Source organism: Balaenoptera borealis (genome assembly GCF_965194805.1).
Source record: "Balaenoptera borealis genome assembly, chromosome: 10".
Taxonomy (NCBI): domain Eukaryota; kingdom Metazoa; phylum Chordata; class Mammalia; order Artiodactyla; family Balaenopteridae; genus Balaenoptera; species Balaenoptera borealis.
Window position 1 is genome coordinate 86843575 of NC_138874.1, and position 22698 is coordinate 86866272.

Consider the following 22698-nt stretch of genomic DNA (forward strand, 5'->3'; position numbering starts at 1 on the left):
TTTTTTTTAATGATGGATAAACTTGTGCTGGTGTTTTGGATCTTATGATGCTGAGCATGTTCTGCACTGGTGCTAATGTTTAACATAATTTTATATTTACAAACATACCTGCTACCCAGAGGCAAGTATTAATTTAGTCCATATGGACTATTGACCCCTCTTGAGACTGCAACATACACACTCCTAAACACACTCATACATAGTGTGTTTAGACTTTAAAGTATCTTAACTCATTTCTGGACACGAATGTGTTATAAACCTCCTGATTTCTAGCAACATATAAAAAAACACTGCTATTAAAAACACTTCACAAGTCATTGTCAGCCATTGCTGGCATTCTGTCACTAGAGAATACACAGCAATATCTGGTATGTTGCAAGCTTTCAAGATAGCCTGGATTTCAAAAGTTGGTCCATTAGTTGTATCTGATGGATGTAAATTTGCCTCCTAGTTCACTTTGTGTCAAGAGCTAAAACTGTGAACTTTCTCTTATTGGTGGGTAATAACTGAAAATAAAGATTTTATTTTCATGAAAAAATAAGCTTTGATTAAAGGGCATCTATGAAAAATCATTTATACCTTTTATTTATTCAGGCTTGATTGAATCAATAGGCTCTTCTCAGAAAATTTATATTATTTCCCAGTATAAAGCTCTTACCTGGATTCTTTAAGCTAAAATCAAAAGTCCTAGTTTAGATCACCTTTTGCTACACTCTGCTTTTCCATTACGGGTTTCTTCTTGCCTGTTTCCTGACACCCAAAGTCCAAGGAGATAATAATGCTTTCAGATTTCTTTCAAGGACAATCTTTGCCTTTTTAAAAAAGCATAAATCCTAGCTCCTTTGCTTCTCAAGGATTGTGAACCATGTTTAATTAATTGCATGAAGTCAGAAACATGACCAGTGTAGGAAGTCATAATAGTGCATACATAAATGGTAGCTATTGTAAATCAGTGAAAATTTTGGTGAACTTTCTGTGTTAGCTCATTGTTTATTTGTATTCCTTTCTTCTTTCCTACTCTAGTCCGAGTCTTTATCTCCAGCCCTATAGGGGGAACAATCCACAATAGAACTTCTGTTGTTGGAAAAAGTAGGCTGTACCAATAACTTCTTGCTGCAGCAACTTATAACTAGTTTTTATTAATAAAAATATTTCTGATAGATTTTGAACCTAAAAGTAAATCAAACTTTTGCTATTCTTCAACATCTTTTTTCATTTTTTAAACAGTTATACTTTAAAGTATACATGTAATGTATCATGTTTAAATTTTTTATTTATTACAATGAAATGTAATGGTTAACATGCATGCTCTGAAGTCATGCTAACTTGGGCCCATTTCCCAGAGACCCGTATATTGTGTTAGCGTGTGACCCTGAGCAAGTTATCTTAGCACTCTAAGCTTGTTTCTTCTTTTGTAAAATAAAATTAATAATAGTGTGTACTTCATAGGCTTGTAGGATACACTAAATGTGATGACAGTGCATGTAAAGCACTCTGCTTGGTGATAGGCGTATAGTATGCTCTCAATAAATGTTAGTTAATATTATTTTAGGACCTCGTTGCTCGCTTTGTATCTTTGATTCCTATTATGCCTGATGCACTGGATGAAAATGATGGTTTTGATATATGGATGACATCAGAGGTAACAAATTACATTTTATAATTTAAATGTATAGTATTTCTTACTTGCTTTTCTTTTAAAGAAAACTTTTAAAAATTATTATGCACTTATGTAGTAATTTGCCTCGTGCAATTTGAAGGCATTTGATAATTCAATACATCATTTTCAGCTCTATAACAACCCATAAAAATAATTCTTAAAGACCAAAATTCTTATTCAACATTTTAAGTAGCTCATAATATTTAGATTCAACAGGAATTCCAGGAGTACAATATTATGACATTCTCCAGAGAGAAATATGGCTTGTTCACTACAGAGGTGGTCAGACCCTGAAGTCTAGCAGAAATACCACCACTTCCCAGAAGCTTTCCCCAGTTTTCCCACATCTGAATGAAGAGCTTGTATAGCAGTGCTCTTGCTTGGCACTTGGATTAAAATTGTCTTTAGACTGGTTGCCAAGTAAAATACAGGCCCCATGCAATATTTGGGACATATTTATACCAAAAAACTACTTGTTTATCTGAAATTCAAATTGAACTACGCATCCTATTCCCCACCCCCCCACCGCAAGTGTGGCAGCCCTAATTAGAACACATTTTCCATTCCACCTTAAACTATATTTAGTTGCTTATATACTGGCCCTATACCCACACACTGTACATATACATCCCAAGTTTAATCTTCTTGAATGATAAGGAAGATTTGATTCTTATTTATTTTTATATTCGTCACTTGTACATACTTTAAATTTAGCAAGTATTCAATATTTTTAATGGAAAATACCAGCATGATGGGAGCCTAAGAGAAGGACACTTTCCATCTGGAACTGATAGTCCTGGCACTTATCTAGAATGTTTTAGAGGTTAGATTTTGAGCAGAAATGGACTTAGGGGGCACAGGACTAACTTAGTAGGTCAGCTACCCTGCCTTCTGCTAAGTGGGAATAAGGGAGATACAAGCACGTGGTTTGTTTCAGGATCCAGTGATTCAAATCTGGTAAAACTCAAAGAGGTGTCAGTTAACTCTAGACTCTTCTTAGACTCTTCAAACTAATCAGAATGTGTTCAGGGGTATTATGATCCTGCAGAACATTGAAAGATAGCCTCTAAAGTAGCTAAAAATAACCATAAAATAACCATTCAGGCAAATACTAGTGCTCCCGAGTGCCCTCCAATCCAAACAATACCCATAATCAACAGGTTACCACAGTCATAGGCTTCCTCTTGGCTAATGTCTTCCCATTGACATGAACTGTTTGGACTTGGGATACCCATGAGTGAATAACTAATTAGATTGTCACAAGACAAGAGTTATTTCTCCTACCCAACAAACAGTCTTGGAGTCAAACAAACCTTGGTTCAAATCCTACTTCAACCATCTGATAGCTGTGTGACCTAAGATAAGTTATTTAGCTTCTTTGGACCTCAGTTTCCTCATCTGTGTCATACAGGGGTTTTGAAAGGATAGGCACCTGGAATGCAGTATGTTAGTTACCTGCTCTCATCCATTCCCTCCTTCTCTTATGAAATCCAATCAGGGGAACCTCCTTGGCCTGACATTGAAGACTACTCATAATCTGCTCTTCATTCTCCTGTTCACACACATCTTTCAGAAGAGCCATGTTACCGTCCTCCCTAGCCTCCATCCCTCACCATCACATTCAGCCGGTGTGTACTGACGTGGCCATATCAGTTGTTAAAACATTGAAATGCTTCCAGACTGATAAATAGTCACTCCAAGAGCTCCCTGAGCGCCCCCTCCCCAAGCTCCCTGACCACCACAGCCCTTTCTCTGGGACTAATGAAATGGAAGCACATGTGCAGTCTAAATGGTGCAGCCGCTACTCAGCAATAACACATCATTTCCATATGAACATTTGGGCCTGTATATTTTATTAGATCCTTTGATTTTTCAAGCCAGAAATCCAGAGTTTTATATGAGATCTTCCAATTTTTAAAAGCATTTCGGGGCCAAACGAAACACACCTATCAACTAGAACTAGGTTACAGACCACTGGTCTGCCACCTCTGCTGTGCTTTTTCTCTCCTGCTACCACTGCTTTACTAGGCACCCTGTATTTGATTACACCCAGCCCAACTGTTCAGCTCTTTCACTTAAAGAAGTTTCCATCACTCTTTCTGATTGGGCTCCAACTCAGATCTCTTCCTCTCTTTCAGTTGAGAGCACTATATTGGTACAGGACAGAGTGTAGCTCCATTGACCAAAGGATCCCTTCCTCCAAAAACACTATGTGATTTCCCGTCAGGTGAAGTTCCTTAAAATATCAGCCAATATATCCCTGTTTTCCCAGGGTATTTGTCTCAAACAAAAATGCCCCATTTTGGAGGATAAAATTATTGGGTCACTTACACAGTATCCACATTAATTATCCCATGGTAAAGGTGACCCTTATGTTTCAAGTTAATGTTCTCTCTTTCTAATGCCCTAGTGTTTTAACAGGCAAAGGGTGCTGGAGCTTTCGGCTTTGCAGTCATCTTAGTAACCTGGCAAGAATGTGTGTGTGAGGGTTTGGAGGGACTCTAAATATGTTGGATGCTTGCATTACTCAACTTTCTCTCCTCCCTTCCTTTTCTGTGTCCTTGTTGCTTTTGTTTTGCCTTAGCGCTGCATCAGTTTGGCTATTGGAAATAAGGAGGAGCATGCCATACTTCTCTGTAATTTCTTCCTGTATTTTGGAAAGAAAGCTTTGGTCCTCCTAGGAACCTCGATGTTGGAAGTAAGTGTTGGACTTAATATTTAAATAGTGTAAACAAAACTAATTAGCTTTTAGCTGCAAGTTTAAAAGACTTCAACCCCAAGTTTCCTTCTTTTCACAAGCTAATTAGGAAATATCCTAGGCAAACAATTATTTACTTAGGAGGATAATGTTCGTTCATGAAAATTTCTACAATGTAAAGAATAACTTCCTTTTGGTTTTCTTCTTCGTAAAGTAGTACAGGTAATAGTGCTACTTCATGGAGCTACTAAAAATATTAAATTACATAGTAAGTATATGGCACTGGGAACAGCACCTGGTTTATGTGGAAAATGCTCAATAAATGGTGGTGGTAGGTGATGTAGTAATAGTTACAGTGGTAGTTATAGTGGTTGTTAACCATCATCACCACCATCATCTTTATGTGTCCCTAACACTATATTTTAAGATCCTTAAGAAGTACTTCTTCCTGTTTTCCACTGCTCAATTTTTTATTGTGGGCCAGAAATTTATGTTAACCTACCTGAAATTTTTACAACTTAATTATATACACCTGCATTCAAACCTCCAGAAGGCTGTATTCTTTTGGACTGTTTCTATTTCTACTATGAATATCTTGATAAGTGTCAAAAACTTCCAGTCTTGTTTTATGGTTTTTGTCATGATCATTTATTTCTCTATATTCCCTTAATTTCCCCATATGATCCCCCTGCTGTAGTTTTGAGTGCCACTAGATGGCAGTAAACAGTCAACAATATTTCAACAAATATTTTTACAGTTTTACCTCTGAGTCAACACTAGGTGGCAGCACTCATCTGTGCGTTTCACCTCTGCTACCGGTTGAGGTGAAGCCTCTTTACCGTAAAGAAGATGAGCACAGTGCTAAAGAGCAGGAGCTTTGGAGTTCGGGAAGCCAGGCTACACAGCACGGTGTTGAGAGTATAGATTTGGAGGTCAAAGAGGATTTTAAAACCCAGCGATGACGTTTACTAACTGTACGATCTCAGCCTTATTTCTCTGAGCCTCACTTATCTCCTCCCCGAAAAGGAGTAATTCCATCTACTGTTACCCTAGACAAGCTCTTAACCTCTTATTCTTCATGTGAAAGATGGGCATGATAATCATCCCTACCTCACAGAATCTGGAATTCATGTAAGAAGATTAGTGTGAGTGCTGAGTACAGTACCTGGGGTATAGAAATACTCAATAAATGTTAAATAGTCATTATTGTTGTTACCTGAAATTTTTATTCTTTGCTAAGTAAGAAAGGTTTATGCTTCAAAAGTATGTGCAGAGCAAAATAACAACATAATGACTACTTTTATTCCTCAGGTGCTTTCCTGTATAATTTCTCTCTGGCCTCTAACTCTGTATCTTGTTCACAAAATTAATTTTATGGCTTTTCAACTTCAGTTGGCTTTTCAGAGCCTTAGGCAAAATTCCATTCCCTAACTCTGCACGGTGTTCACCCTTGGTCTCCAAGTATATTCTACATAAAGCAGGGCTAATCCATATAGCACCTTTGTGTGAATTACACAAAAGCGCCCCTACCTCAAAACCCTTTAGTACTAGCTATTGGGAATTGGTCATAATATACTGATTTTGTTAGGACAACATATTTTATTGCTGTGAGGGTACACCCTTCAGGACCATACGTGGCAGCACTAGCTCAAAATTTCTCTCATTTGAATCCAACCTGAGGATTTTGGTTGCTTTGGTTTTATCCTTTCCAAAAAAATCGTAAAGGTCCTAAAAAAGGCTTTTAAAAATCAGAGATACCAGGGAGTTCCCTTGTGGTCTAGTGGCTAGAATTCTGGGCTCTCACTGCCGTGGCCCGGGTTCAATCCCTGGTCAGGGAACTGAGATTCCCGCAAGCTGTGCGGCAAGGCAAATAAATAAATAATACAGGAATAAAGAATAACTAAGGTAACTGGCAATATTATCTATTAAAAAAATCAGAGATATCATATGCTTACGCTATAATTTCCACATACAAAAATGAGTTAAATCAATCATCCACCAAAAATGACTTTAACTCTTTCTTCGTACAGGGGCATGTGGCTTATGTATTAACGCCAGAAACTGATGAATATTTGCTTTGGAATCCATTAACTGGGCAATGTCATAAGCAGTTTGACCCATTTTGTCCCTTACAAAGCGTAGATTGCTTGTTTGATGGTGAAAATGTAAGTATATGGCGGGGGTGGGGGGTGGGGGTGGATCTTGAGTTATCTCCTCAAGAGTTAAACCTGTGGTTCTCTACACTGACCATATATTAGAATCATGTGGGAACTTTGAAGAAGCTATAGATGTTCAGCTAGAGTCCCTGGGGTGTAGGGCCAGGGGAATCTTTTCTCCCCAAGTCTCCTTGACGTGATTCTGCAGTGCCTCCGAGGTTGAGAGCCAGCGAGCAGTCTAGTGTGCACACACCCCTGGAATCTCTGTACCTTCTGCCTCAGAACCATCCTTGGCTTCTGCCACTTCACTGGGGAGTAGGACTGTAAAATTTTGCTCCGTCCTAACCCACTATGGGCTTAGTACTCCTGTGGGCCTCTACTGATTTTATGTTGTTGTATTACTAGGTCTGGTTTAATATTCAGCAAAATAATTCACCAAGGGCTGTATATTTTGACTATTCAAAGGAAAGTTTCTGGAAACAGTTGCTTCCAAAAAATTATCAAGGGACGAAAGCACAAAGCATACAGGTAAATTATACTTTTCAAGGTGTGTCTCTATGAAAGTTACCATTGGTTCTAATCTTAGGAATTGTGACAGCTTTTATTATGTTTATACAGCTGATTGCTTATTGAATTATTTGGCAGTATTAATAAAGCCTAGTTTTCTCTGCCATCCAGCCTGAGTTTGGGCTATTGTGATCCTTTTTCTCTACTTGCAGAAAAGAGGAATTGAGAAGAAGGTATCATCTTAATTGTGAATTTAGGTTTTAAAATAAAATTTTTAAAATGTTCATCATGAAACATAAAAAATAATGTGAAGATGGTGTAATAAGTTCTGACTTTGACCTAGCCCTTCTACTACATATCCATAACAATGATAAAGTATAAAAATTGAAAATCAGAAGGCTTATCTGGGCTCCAAACCATGATTGTTATCTCATGGAATAGAAACAGGACAGAAACACTAGCAGTGAGTGGGGCCCAAAGAGGATGGCACCAAGGTCTGAAAATGCTTCATGAAATCCAGAGAACCAGAGCCAGTCTCACTTTTTGAAGCCAGGGACTGTGTTGCGGCTCTCCTACTTTGCTACTCTTGGGAGAAGATGGAAAAGAAAAGCAGCAGACTCACTGCCTGGGGCTCAGGAGGTAAGAGACCAAAGTACAGAGCTGAGAATCAGGAACCAACCTAATCACCAGATGGCTTGTCCAGGGGATCTATGACGTACTCACTAGTGCTTTGGGAAGGCACCCAAATTCCATTTCAACAGCTGTTTCTGGATTGAGAGCCATGGTATGGCAGTGTGCAGGCAATTGCAAAATTCAGAAAACTAGGAGCTATGACCCAGAGGAAGAAAGAGAGGGGGGATGAGAAAAAGGACAATGGAAAAATAGGAAGAAGACAATTCACAGAAGCAGAAACTCTAGGGCTAAACGTCACTCATAATGAGGGAAATGCAATTTAAAACAATAAAACACTATTTCACCTGTAGAAGATTGGCAAAACTTTTTAAAAAGTGTGATCACATCTAGTATTGGCAAAAAGGCAGAGAAATGGTGGGAGTGTGAATTGCTATAAACACTTTAGAAAGCAATATGGTAAGGTTGGTAAAGCTGAAGGAACTCAGCCTTTGATCCACCAGTTCATCTTCTAAGTATATGCCCTAGAGATACATGCACAGGGAGACAAGTACACCATGGTCATTACTGAATTGCTTAAAATAGCAAAAAATAAATAAGTAAAAGGAAACAATTCATCAACCAGAAAATGGGCACATGAGTTATGAATACTCATACTATAAAATATTCTATACAGCAGTAAAAAAAAGAATATATGAAACTAATTTACTATAGTTCTCAACTTGGCTATACATGCATTATATCAGAATCTCTGAGGGAAGAGCCCATGCATTGGTATTACTTAAAGCTCCCCAGGTGATCCCACATGCAGCCAAGGTTGAGAACTACTGACCTAGAGCCATTGTTATCAACATGAATGAATATAAAAAATGTAATGTTAAGCAAAGTAAAGAAGATGTGCAATGACACACTTATATGAAGTTTGAAAAATATATGTTGTTTACATATATAGAGATATATAGTGATAGTGTAAAAGCTTGCATGGGAATGATAAACACCAAATTTAGGGTGAAGTTTACCTTTGGAAAGAGGAAAAAAAAGAATGATATCAGGGAGCAGTATACAGAGTACTTCAAATCTATCTGTAATGTTTTACATCTTTAAAAAAAACCTAAAACAAGTATGGAAGAATGCAAAGATTAGATATAGCTTGGTGGTACGTATGTTGGGTGGATGTTCATTACATTTTTCTCAGTGCTTTATCTGAGAATGTTTGACATAGTTCATAATATCAAAAAGAAGGAATGGTGGTTGTGGGGAGAAAAATCAAACAGTATCAAAGTGTATAAAGTGAAGAGTTTCTCTCCTCTTCAACATCTTTTTCCCACTGTCTAAGAAATAGCCACTGTTGGTAGCTTCTTGTGCATCCTTCTGAACATTCTCCTTGCAGATGTTTGCAAAGTCATTATAAGGAAGGGGAAATGTGCTTATCTCTCTTGAGCAAACCACATTTATGGCATCCACAGACCTTGCTTGTTTTTCCCATCCCAAAGTTGTGACCAAAGTATTGCTGCCTCCTAGGGGGAGAATGATATATTTAGAGTTGAGGTTTTTTGTTTCTATTAATCATTCTCTTATTAATTCAGGTAATGCTTATTGAGTGCTGCAGCGGGCCAGCACTGTTTTAGGTATAGGTACCACAAGGAAAAAGACATGTCTCAGTGCTCTTGGAGCTTGTGTTCTAGAGGAGGAAACAGAAGGAAACGGGCACTTGCTGTACAGAGCGATAAATGCTATTATAGAAGAAATGAATGTGCTTTTGGGAGCACTCAGCAGGAGACCTGAGGTGAAGGGGAGTTGCAGGGGCTTCCTGGGGAAAAAACTGATGACTAGCAGAGTGAAGAAGGTTGAGCGGGAGCTGGTCTAGGTGAAAATTAAGGAGGAGAATGGTCCCAGCACAGAGCGGGAACAGCAGGCATGAGGACCTGCAGTGGCAAGCAGATGTCTGTCAAGGAGCTGAAAGGCCAGCTTGGCTGCTGCCCAGGAATGAGCAGAGGACAATCGGAAGCCAACATCACCAAGGCAAGGGCTGCCATAATCAAAATTGTACTTTTAAAAGCCACTAAACCCTTTGTCAAGTTGAATATATAAATATAAAACTCATAGTTGCATTTTACTTGTATCCCTACTGATTTCTTTCCTGTGGGTTAATGGCCCTTGATCTTCTGCCTTGTCACACACATACCAGAATAAACCACTATCTGTGGTGAACACTGTTGTTTTTTTTTTTTCTTAATCACAATTGAGAACACAAATTTGAGTGTGTATGGGTATTCAGAGATGGAGTTAACAGGGAAATCCTCTCGAAGTTTTAAAGGATGTGAATTCCCTGAAACGGGCCTTTGTCTGAAAAGAAAATAGACTAACAGTCCATAAGTTTATCAAGTCAACATAACCCAGGCCTCTTTTTCAGGCCTGAAAGTGGCCTAACTAATCCATAAGAGTTGCCAGGATAGGGGTGCAAGGGATTGTTTTGGAGGGGCAGACAGTGGTTGGTGACAGCAATCAGGGAATTCAGTTTACCTGTCCTGTCTGTGATGGTTGGTGGCCCCTGTAAGATGATGCTGGCGTTTATGCTTCCCTTTCTCCAGTATCTCTCGTCTCCTGCCGTGTTCACTGTGGGGAAATTCACTGTGCTTGAGCCTATGCTCGAATCTAGTGGTTCTCCAACCACAGCAGGCACCAGAACCTTCTGGAGGGCTTGTGGAAAAATGGATTGCTGGGCCTTACCCTCAGAGTTTCTGAATCACTGGGTCTGAGGTTGCTGGTCTGGGGGCCACATTTTGGGAGCCACTGGCTTAGATCATCACCTGACAGACTGAGCCTCCTCAAATCACTCCTGAAATTTTCTAAGACCTAGAGGCCTAGTAAATGTTTCCTTCTTGTCATACAACCCTCATTCCATTCATGAGGGGGAAACATCTGTCCGTGTCTCTATAGCTCCTCTATTTCTCAGCTCAGAAATATCCAAAGTAAAAACCATCCAAACCCAATCCCTCACTCTTGTCTATATGAGCCCTGCAGGGAGGGGGGAGGAACGGGTTAGGTAGCGGGGAGGGGGTTGGAGAAGTCCTCTCCTCCTCCCAGAAAACCCTGCTCAGGGGGCAACATGGGGAAACATGGGAGAGCATTGCTCTCTGCTGTTGCTGGGGTGCCTGGAGCAAAGGCTTGGAGACGGGGAGATTGAAATGGACTCTGCGTGTATGTGCAAGTGTGTGCGCATGCGTACATGCAAACACAGAGACCTGACTCCCGCCTGCTGAAAGGAACAAATAATCAAAGAAGGAAGACGATACACCATGTTACAAGAGTAATAATAACAATAGTATCTGATCTTTGTTGAGCAGTATGTGCCAGGCTTCACATGTATTACTTTATTTTAAAATCTTTGCAGGATCCCAGGGAAGTAGGTACTGTTATTGTCCCTCTTTAAAAGAGGTGGTAACTGAGACTCACAGAGGTTAAGTGACTTCACCAAGGTCACAGTTAATAAGTGGAAGATACCAGTGCAGCTTCCAAGATTATCTGGTAGAATCAATAAGCATGTCAAATGCTTGTTTGAATAAACAGATGGGGATAGCAGATCTGTCTTTTTCTGTCGTGAAAAATATCTTTTGTAAATCCATTCTCCCTTCCATGCCCTGGTGAAGTAGTATTAAAATCAAAGGGAACACTGTGATCTGTGTTACCTTTGTGCCTCTACTATTGAGTGTTTTTGCCACATGAGACTGGTTTAAGTTCGCCCTCATTATAATCAGCACTCCAAGGGGCGACTGACGTAAAGATGGTCTCCCTAGAATCTTTTCTAACTTTCAGTTTTCTGTATTTCAGCCTGAAGAAATAATTTATTCTGATACTAATAAAAGCATGGTAGAAGATCTAAAGAACAGGTATGATCTTTATTTATATATTATGATTATCATGTTTTCTCTCTAATCTGTCATTCAGCCACCCTTCAGTCCTCTAACCCAGTCTCTCAAAATACCCATTAGATTCAGCAACAGAAGCATGAAATGGAGATTATAATAGTTACTTCCACTGAGTCATCTGTCTTTTGGTGCATGCATCAAAAATCAGCCCCTCTGCTATCCACGGCACTCCTTGAAAAAACATGCCAAGTTAAATATGGTTGCATCTGGAAAACATTGTGGGCTGCTGTTAGGAAGTTCTCAACACAGACACCTGTTGAGCCGTATAGTAATAATAATGCAGTAGCGAACACTTCTTGCAAGGACAGGAAGGTAAATGGCCCACAACTTGGTGTGTGGTAAAAACAGCCAAGCTGGGTGGCAGCAACATCACCACTGTCCCTCGTAGGCACCCCTCCCCCTCCCCCCACCACACACACACACACACACACACACACACACACGTCCGGAGGAGTTGTTGAGTCAAGCCCAAAGGGTCACAGTCTTGCAGCAGACCTCACTCCTACTCCAGATGTGTCAGAAGCTTCTAGATCTGACTACCTCCAGTGACTCATGCTGACACAGCAGGCTGGCATGTAAGCCGCTACCAACTAATTGAAACAGAATATGACAAAAGTCATTTTGCCACTCCCTTTTCTCACTAGCACACAACTCTCACCTCTTATTCCCCTCCTTCTTCCCCAACTCTTAACAATAAAAGGAAGAAAAGCACTAGGAAAATGGTCCCCAACTTCTGGTTTTCATCAGAAATTGCTTCTAGAACTATTTTAAAATATAGGTGCCAGAGTCCAAGACCAGACCTGTTGAATCACTATCTGGAAGATAGTGAAATATTTTGATAAAGTCCTACAGGTGATTCTGGCGTATAGCCGTGACTGAGACTCTCTGCAAACTCGAAACCACTTAGTTACTTTATAGACTCAGCCAAGAGGAGAGGCCCAGCAGCTTCTTCTGTAGCACACAATGATTCTGCCCAGAGGAGAAGCTTCCATCAACCAACTCACACTGTGCTCCACTTTCTCCCCTCCCCGAAAGAGTTCCTCAGCAGGCACAGTTTTAGAGGCGGCATAGGTAGGCAAAACTCCCTGCCCTTGTGGAGCATCCATTCTGGTAGGGGAAACTGCTCATCACACCGATCAGTCCAGGGCTTCATTTCCTCCCAGTTCTGCTTGCTGAATTAACTGATCCAGTTACCCCATTCCTGCTAACATTATCCCAGACCAGATATCTGAATTTTTATAAAGGCATTTCTTGGAAACACAATGTCTTATGTCAAAGGAGGGTCTTGGAGAATAGGAATGCCAACCCAGTAATCAGATGGTAGGCAAATCACACCCAGTAGGCAGCTGCCTACATACGGGTAACTGGAAAAAAGATGTGCCTTTGAGAGCTAATTGCTGGCTACCCCAGGAAGCGTCTTGCTTTCTCAAGCCAAGCAAGAGCCTGGTCTCCCCTGGACTTGACTAATGCGAATGATGGCAGATATCCCTAACCATAGAGGTCTGGTTTTCTCCTAATCAAAAAAGTATCATTCTCTAGTGAGAGGCCCGCGCACCGCGATGAAGAGTGGCCCCCGCTTGCCACAACTGGAGAAAGCCCTCACACAGAAACGAAGACCCAACACAGCCAAAATAAATAAATAAATAAATAAATAAATAAAAATTTAAAATGAATATCTGCTTATAAAAAAAAAAGTATCATTCTCATACTCGAGAAAAAGTGACAAAACTTTTTTCACATTTATTTAAATGAGTTGTAATTTATCATAAAATAATCTTTGCATTCTTACCTTAGGATTGAAAGAACTCTGAAATATAAAATAATGGAATGGCGACCTAAACAGCCAACACGTTGGAATAGACAATGTACTTTCATTTTAAGACAAATCCTTCCTAAGTTAGAGCTTGGCACCGGAAACTTTGTTTCATCTGAAGACGAGAGTGAATTTGAAAGATTGCTACAATTTTATTGGGTGTGTATATGATTTAATGCATTAATGTCATTTGTTTTATCTATGTTATTAATTGCCAGATGATACTAATCTTAAATATCCCTGAAATGCCTTTTATCTTGATCTTAGGTGATACATGCTATGCCATTAAAATGCATTTACTTATAGACTGAGAAATTTCAAATGTAGTGAGTAACTAGTACCATGACCAGATTGCATGACATTTTCTTGGAATCAGTTTTTTAATGTATAAACCACAAACTTTGGAAAGAGATACCCAAAAGGAAACCACCTGCAACTAAGAAACTAAAAAATGATTTCTAGATGGTAGTAATAGAATGGATTCCATGTCCTTGCTTCTGGGCAAGAGGACTACAGGCAAGCTTTAATATCTTCTACATGCAAATTATTCTCAAATTTATACATCCAGCCTGGACTTCTGACCTCCTCTTGTATATTCACCAGCACATTTGACATCATCCTGGATGGTAGAAAGGCATTTCAAACTCAGTTAAGTCCATAATCAAACATGGTGGGCATCTGGTGTATTGTTAGGGTCCTTCTTTTCTTCCCCTATGATATCCTTAGTTCTGGAATCCTCTCACCTCCTTTTCCCTATGAATTGTTCCAGTGGGTTTTTGGAAGCCCCAGCCTCCCAAGAGTGATATTCCTTCCCCCTACTATCCCATAGACTAGAAGATGTCTCCTCGGGAAACCCTGTAAGAGAAGAAAGGAAGGAATCTGTTGGGAGTTTATACTCAGGATGCCAGGGAGGGATCTGCAGGCACTATTCATTCATGAATAGGGAGGAAGTTGTTTTGTTTTGCTTTCTTTTTAATAGAATTAGGGGGTAAAGAGATAAGCAAAGCATAGTTAAGTATAAGCCAAGGTTTAAAACTTGGAGTTCCTTTGTAAAATTATCTGCTATTTAATAACACACATTCATAAACCTAGACCGAATCCTGCAGCTTGGGTTCAAATCCTGGCTCAACCACTCATTAACTTTGACCAGATTACCTAACTTCTCTATACCTTCTACCCCACTGGTCAAGATAAACAAGGATAAAAAGAGTTACCTGCTTTGTGGTTGTGGTGAGGATTAAGTGAGCTGCTTAACCACAGCACCCAGCACTTAATAAATGTTAACTATAATTTGTATCCTATGTGACAGCCATTGTGCTAGACACTTGGGGTTGTGACAGTAAACAAGACAGATACAATCTTGAGCATTCACAGAGACTGTGGGCTAGTTAGAGAAATAGACCAGAAAACGAGTAATTGCAGTATATTTTATTAAATAAGCTAGGAAAGGACAGTGTCCTATGCAACCACAAGAGAAGAGCACATCAACAGTTTTAAAGATCAGGAAAAGCCTCCCAAAGTAAGCAAACTAAGTCTTGAAAGAAGCTAATGATTGTCCTTTGTATATTCTTAAATAGATACTTTTACATGGGACCATGTTCCATATCCTTTAATCCTGCCATATAGTTATCAATAAATATAAACTGAATCAATGTTAAATAACTTCTTCCAAAATGCTCCCTTAAATCTGTCACTTATAGGATCAAGGTTTCCTTGTTGGCAGTTTGCTATTCCAGAAAGGGTGCAAATATGTGGAATGTTAAGTGTGCAGGCTCTGGCATTAGACAGACCTGGTTCTGCTCCTCTCTCTGTAAAGTGGGGATTATAACAAAGCCTACCTCATAGGGTTGTTTGAGGATTAAATATGTATGTGAAGTATTCAGCATTGTGCCTAGAACATAATAAGCACCCATGAAATGATAACTATTATTATTATTTTATGACTTCCATTTCTTTGAGGCTTCTGTAATCTCTTTGCATACAGTAATTCTCCATCACCTACGTGACTGTAATGTGGTTTTACGTGTTATTCTGTCATTTGTCTAGGTTGCAGGATTTCCTATCCAGATGCCATACACTGATGTACAGTCAGTTATTGATGCTGTGTATCAAACTGGAATTCATTCCTCTGAATTTCCACAGACAGAATTTGCTCTAGCTGTGTATATTCACCCCTACCCAAACAACATATTATCTGTTTGGGTCTATTTGGCTTCATTAGCTCGATATCAGTGAAAAGGAATAAGGGAAAAGGAAAAGATTGTACATCGGCCCCCAACCAGAAGCCAAACTTTTCTAGTACTTGGGATTTTCCTATTTATCCTCAAATCCAGACAAGTGTGAGCCCAGTTTTTGGTTCACTTATAGAGTTGGGCACAAGACTCACTCCCTGAGTCTTTGAGGACAAGCGTAAATGACCTCCTCACCGGAGACCTCGTCAGGGAGGACACTTTGGGAAGTCTGGCGCCTTGGATTGCCGTCTACGGTAGGTCTTATTCTGGGAAAGAAGCAATTCTGGCTTCTCTCTGAGCCAGTGTTACTCAAATTGGGGGCCCCACACCACCTCCATCAAAATCACCTGGAAAGCCTTATTGAAAATGCAGAATCCCACATCCCACCCAGGACCTACTGAATCGGGATCTCTGGGAGTGCAGCTCCAGAACCTACATTATTTTAAACAAACTCCCCAGGTAATTCTCTTGACCAGTTAAGAGTGAGAACCCTGCCTTATAGAGTGTTGTCTTTACTGAAGTGAGGCTAGTACATTTGATGCTGGTTCTGATGGAATTCCAGGCAGAAGTTATTCAAATAGAAACCCAAGGTCATTGCTTCTCATGAGATAAAAGATTATTTCACTGGTTAAGAATAAGAGGGAAATATGCCATGTTGGGTTGAGGACAGCTTCTGGGGGCTTCTCAAAAATTTTCTCTTTAGATGCTACTGACCTGAAGTCATTTCATCTCCAAGTATTTGGAAGGGACTCCCAGGAAACACTACCTAAATGCTTTCCTGATTCTGTGAGAAAGGGAGAAAATGGTCTTACCAGATCTCAGAGCTCCTTTTTTTCTTATTGAGCAGCCCCCCATTCTGCCTCTGGCACTTTTCTGCTGCTCTTCTTTCACAACGGTGGCCCCAAGGAGACCCATCTAGGGCCTCAAGAAAGAGTGGATAGGTATCTAAGTAGGAAACACTGTACTTTCTTGTATTTGATTGTTCTGTGCTTCATTGAGAAGAGTATTCATACAGTTTATTTAAATGTTACATAACAACTTATTTTTTTTTAATCAGAAGATACAGATTTCCAAAGTTTTGTATGATGAGAGCAGTTTTATATGAAGTAAAAGTAAGAAAAAGAAAATTCACTTCTCCCACTGTGGTAGCACTGGGGCTTCTTGAGTCACTCCCACAAGCAGAGAGCAGAGACCCCAAATTCATCCTCAGGGAACCCTCAATCTGTATCCCCTCCCCCAATATACCTGCATAGGTTGATGCCAGAGAAGACCTCATTTATTTGCAGGGTGTTAGTCTCGGACCAAACTCAAGAGTACTAGAAGAGTAGAAGGAGTGGGTATGTGGGTAAAGAGAATGCTTTCTCTGCAAGGTTAAAACCTAGTTATGTATGTCCTCTGGCATGCATGAGAAAAATGATCAGAATTTTTGTTTTTATTTGAATGTTTGTGTTTAAATGCTATAGGAAGTTTTGTTATTAACAAGTCTCCCACACTGATTGGGGTAGCACAAAATTGTATCTATGAAAAGGCAAGTTTGCCAAAGAAATGCTGAATTCACGCAGTTCATTTTTGTGACACGCTGAATGTTTACATAGCTATTTTGTTAATCGTTTATGGTTTTAGAATTGATAGGCCACTTAAGAGTAAGGTAGAAAGTGTTCATAGGCAAGTGTGTATTGTATTCTGTATTATATGCATTTTTAAATATGTGTATGTGTTTCTCAACTAAAAATTTTTCCTAAAAATTGTGATTGTCTATAATGAACCATTTTTTTCATTTTACTGTTTTAAAAATACATGATATTAAATGTAACATGCAATTATAAAATTCTATGAATCGTTCCACAAATAATTACAAAGCATCCATTATGTACCAGACACTTTATATGTGCTGGAGGACAGTTGTGAAAAGACATTCTTACAAGGGAAGTTTACATTCTTACAAGGGAAACAGATCATAAGCAAATAAACAGTAAGTAAGTGAGATCATTTCAGGGTACGATGAGTGCTATAAAGCAGTGGTCCCCAACCTTTTTGGCACCAGGGACCGGTTTCGTGGAACAATTTTTCTTCGGACGGCAGTGGGGGAGTGGAGAGGGTGGGGCAGGATGGTTCAGGAGGTAATGTGAGCAGTGGGGAGCGGCAGATGAAGCTTCGCTCACTCGCCCGCCACTCACCTCCTGCTTGGCGGCCTGGTTCCTAACAGGCCGCTGACGGGAGGCTGGGGACTCCTGCTATAAAGGAAACAAAAATGTTGGCATGATGGAGAAGGACTTTGATGGGGATGGAGGATATAAGCAGAGTAGTGAGGGAAGGCCTCTCCACGGGGATAATGTTTGAGCAGAGATTTAAAAGATGATTTATCAAATAGAATTGCATTCAGTTGCATGTAACAGAAACCTAATCACAGTAGCGTAACCAAATAGGGATTACACAACTGCCAAGTGCGGAGGAGGCAGTCCAACTCTAGTGCAGTAGCTCTGTGATGTCAGAAGTGTACTAGTCTTCATCCGTCTTCTTCACCATCTCTAAGGAGACTTCTATCCTCTTTCTCAGTGGATCTCAAACTTCAGCATGCCTAAGAGTCACCTGAAGAGTTTGTTGAAATACAGATTGCTGGGCCTAACCTTCAAAGTTATTGATTCAGTGGGATCTGGGGTGGGGCCTGATAATTTGCATTTATAACAAGTTCCCAGGTGATACTGAGACTGCTGACCTGGGAACCACAGAGGCCATAGCCTCGCAGTCATTTTCATGGCAAGAAAATGCAGAAAGGGAAGGAGGAGGTAGAAAAGGCGGCTGGTTTAGCTCTTTTAAAAAGCTTTCCGGGAGGCTGTGTCCAGTAACTTCTACTTATATTCCATTGGCCAAAATTGCATCACTCCTAGCCACAAGAGAGGCCGGAGATCAAGTATTTTAAATGCACATATTGCTCTCCCAATAAAATCAGGTTTCTGTTGGTGAGGAAGTAGAGGAGGATGGCTATTGGGTAGGCATCTGTGGCTTCCACAGTTGAGAGGAAGCCAGTCATGCAAAGACCTGTGGCAAAAGCATTTCAGGCAGAGGAGACTGCAATTACAAAGGCCTCTAGTCCAGAAAGAGGCTTATATGGAGAGGGAAGGGTAGTAGCACATAAGGTTGGAGAGGTAGACAAGGACCAGATCACATAGGTCATGGTAAAGAGTTTGTATTTTATTTAAAGTATAATAGCAAATCAATCATTGATAGATTTTAGGTAACTGAATAAAGTAGTATTTTTCCTTTTTTATATTTGAGAATACGTCAAAATTATTTTTGGAGGTACTTATTATTTGTGCATAAAAATGATCATGTTTTAAAGTGCAGGTTTTCTTTTTCTTTTTCTTTTTCTTTTCTGCTTGGGTCCCTGTCCTACTCTTCTCCCCTCCTCCACCCACATTATTCACTCCACCCACCCTCTTACCAACATGTATCTTCCACTTACCAACATTCTCATGTATACATATATACATATATGCATATGTTCCTGTTTGTTTTATAAAAATGGGACCACATTGTGTATGCTTTCCTGCATGTTATTTTTCTCCTTCAAAAATAGTGAAAATACTCCAAGTAAACTAATTCATTCTTCTTAAAAGATCCATATTATTCTAAAGTGTGGGCAGGACCACTACGTGCACTTAAGCAGTTTGTGTGCCACACAACTCACAATTTATGTGCAAGGACCCCTGGAGTTGTATATTATGTGACAGCCCTGGTTGTGAATATTATCTATTATAGTTTATTCATTATTCTCCTACCGATAAGAATAACTTCTGATCCAGTTGATCAAAGTGTTGTTTAGTTTTTCTATATCCTTGCTGTTTTTCTGTATACTATTTCTATCAGTTACTGAGAGAGGAGAATTGAAGTTGCCACCTGTAATTATGAGTTTGTCCATTTCTTCTTTTAGTTCTATCAGTTTTTGCTCCATGTATTTTGAAACTCTGCTGTTAGATGCACACAGATTTAGAATTTATGTCTTCTTGTTGAATTAACCCATTTATCATTGTGCAATGCTCCTCTTTATCCTTAGCAATTTTCTTTGCTCTGAACTCTATTTTGTCTGATGTTTATATAGCCACTCCAGCTTCTTTGGATTAGTGTTTACCTGGTGTATATATTTTCATCTTTTTATTTTTAATGTATCTATATAATTATATTTGAAGTGAGTTTTTTGTAGATAGCATATAGTTGGGTTATGTTTTCTTTTTTAATACCTTTTGACAACTTCTTTTTTAATTGGAATATTTAGACTGTTTACACTTAATACAATTATTTATGTTTGGACTTAGGTCTACCATTTTATTATTTGTATTCCATTTGTTCCATCTGTTTTTGTCCCACTGTTTTCTCTTTCCTACATTATTAGGTTATTTGAACATTTCTTAGTATTTCATTTTAATATATCTATTATATTTTTTACTATACCTTTTTGTATATATTTTTAAAGGTTTCTTTGAGGATTGCAGTATACATAACTTTTCACAGTCTACTTAGAATTTTTTTTTTTTACCACTTTAAGTGGATTGTAGAGCTATTACCACCTTATATGATTTTTTTTTTTTAGGTTTTTCTTTTTTTCTTTATATTTTTTAAATTTTAATTTTATAATGGAGTATAGCTGATTTACAATGTTGTGTTTCTTTTGGATGTACAGTAACTTGATTCACTTATACAGAGACATCTATATATTCTTTTTTTTTTCTTTTTCCTTTTTTTTTTAATTGGGGTATAGTCGTTTTACAATGTTGTGTTAGTTTCTACTGTACAGCGAAGTGGAGTTCCCTGTGCTATGCAGCAGGTTCTCATTAGTTATCTATTTTATACGTATTAGTATATATATGTTAGTCCCAATCTCACAATTCATCCCACCCTCCTTTCCCCCATTGGTGTCCATATGTTTGTTCTCTACATCTGTGTTTCTATTTCTGCCTTGCAAACTGGTTCATCTGTACCATTTTTCTAGATTCCACAAATATGCATTAACATACTATATTTGTTTTTCTCTTTCTGACTTACTTCACTCCGTATGACAGTCTCTAGGTCCATCCACATCTCTACAAATGACCCAATTTCATTCTTTTTTATGGCTGAGTAGTATTCCATTGTATATATGTACCACGTCTTCTTTATCCATTTGTCTGCCAATGGACATTTAGGTTGCTTCCATCCACCTTATATATTTCTTTACATTTCTGCCTTTATGCCATATATATATATATATTTTTTTTTTTTTTAATATAAAGAATTGTCTCATGCAATAATGAAGGCTGAGAAATCCCAAGATCTGCAGTCGGCAAGCTAGAGACCCAGGGGAGCCAATGGCATAAGTTCCAGTCTAAAAGCCAGGGGTCTCAAGACCCTCAAAGTGTCAGTGTTTCTGTTTGAGTCTGAAGGCTGATAAAGATCTGTGTCCCACCTCGTAAGCAGTCAGGCAGGAGGAGTTCCTTCTCATTCACAGAAAGGTCCGCCTTTTTGTTGTATTCAGGCCTTCAGCTGATTGAATGAGGGCCACCCACATTAGGAAGGTGTGATATTATGATATAATAAATATATATTTGATCTTTGTCTCAGTTCTGACACAAGAGCTTCTAAAACCCTTGGAATCTACTGAGTGATGGGGGTGAGAGAAGTATCTTTTGATATTCATAAGCCCCTTTCAAGCATATGCCTGAGTTCATGCTAACAAGGTACCTCTTGGTGGGCCCCTAGATAGCTTCAGGATGGGGGCTGGAACCAATGCATGATTAATTAAATCACTGGCCATTGGTAATTAACTCAATATCCAACCTGTCTCTTCTCCCTGGAAGTCGGGGAATAGGGCTGAGAGTTCCAACCCTTTAAACACATATAAAGAAGAACTAATACTTAACCTTCTCAAACTATCCCCAAAAAATTGAAGAGGAGGGAAACTCCCAAAGTCATTCTATGAGGCCACCATTACCCTGATACCAAAATCAGACAAAGACACTAAAAAAAAGAAAAAGAAAATTCCAGGCCAATATCTCTGATGAATATAGATGCAAAGGTCCTCAACAAAATATTAGCAAACTGAAATCATTAAGAAGATAGATAGACAGATAGATAGACAGATGGATAGACATGTACTTGTCACCATTTTGTTACTTGGTTTCTGGTGGTTTTTGTAGTTCTTCTCTATTCTTTTCTTTTAGTTTCTTCCCTTGTGGTTTCTCTAGTGGTATGCTTGTGTTCCTTTCTCTCTAGTTTTTGGGTATCTATTGTAGGTTTTGATTTGTAGTTATCATGGGATTTATATATGTTGACCTATAACTGTATCTACTTGTTTTAAACTGGTATTCATTTAAGTTCAAACATATTCTAAAAGATCTACATTTTTTACTCCTCTCTCCCCTGTTTTGTGTTTTTGATGTCATATTTTACATCTTCATGTTTATCCCTAAACTGTTTATTGTGGTTATAGTTGATTTTACAATTTGTGTCTTTTAATCTTTGTACTAGCTTATTTAAGTGGTTGATCCACAGCCTTTACTGTATATTTGCCTTTACTAGTGGGATTTTCCCTTTTCTATAACTTCTTACTTCTTGTTGTAGCCTTTTCTTTTCCACTTAGAGAAGATCCTTTAATATTTCTTCTAGGGTCGGTTTAGGATTGATGAACTCTTTTAGTTTTTGCTTGTCTGAGAAGTTCTTTCTCTCTCCTTCAATTCTGAACGATAACCTTGCTGGGTAGAGTATCCTAAGTTGTAGGTTTTTCCCTCTCAACACTTTAAATATATCATGCCACTTCCTTCTGGCTTGCAAAGTTTCTGCGGAAAAACCAGCTGATATAGCCTTATGAGGTTCCCTTTTATATGACTCTTTGTTTTTCTCTTGCTGCCTTTAGAATTGTCTCTTTATCTTTTGCCATTTTAATTATTATATGTCTTGGTGTGGGTTTATTTGGGTTCATCTTGTTTGGGACTCTCTCTGCTTCCTGGACCTAGGTATCTATTTCCTTCTTTAGGTTTGGGATTTTTTTCAGCCATTATTTTATCAAATACTTTTTGGCCCTTTACTCTCTCTCTTTTCCTT

The 22698-nt window shown here is 38.9% G+C and overlaps 1 protein-coding gene across 2 annotated transcripts in view; it reads left to right on the forward strand.

The window, feature by feature from the left end:
• CC2D2B (coiled-coil and C2 domain containing 2B) overlaps positions 1–17679 on the forward strand; it is a 101516-nt gene extending 83837 nt beyond the window's left edge. For both annotated transcript variants that reach the window (XM_082406564.1, XM_082406563.1), the window contains 7 exons: positions 1553–1642; positions 4245–4358; positions 6389–6523; positions 6920–7042; positions 11483–11541; positions 13375–13552; positions 15440–17679. In XM_082406564.1, the coding sequence (XP_082262690.1) occupies positions 1553–1642; positions 4245–4358; positions 6389–6523; positions 6920–7042; positions 11483–11541; positions 13375–13552; positions 15440–15628 (888 nt within the window). In that variant the 3' untranslated portion in view covers positions 15629–17679. The remainder of the gene's footprint in view (positions 1–1552; positions 1643–4244; positions 4359–6388; positions 6524–6919; positions 7043–11482; positions 11542–13374; positions 13553–15439) is intronic.
• Positions 17680–22698: the final 5019 nt, after the last annotated feature.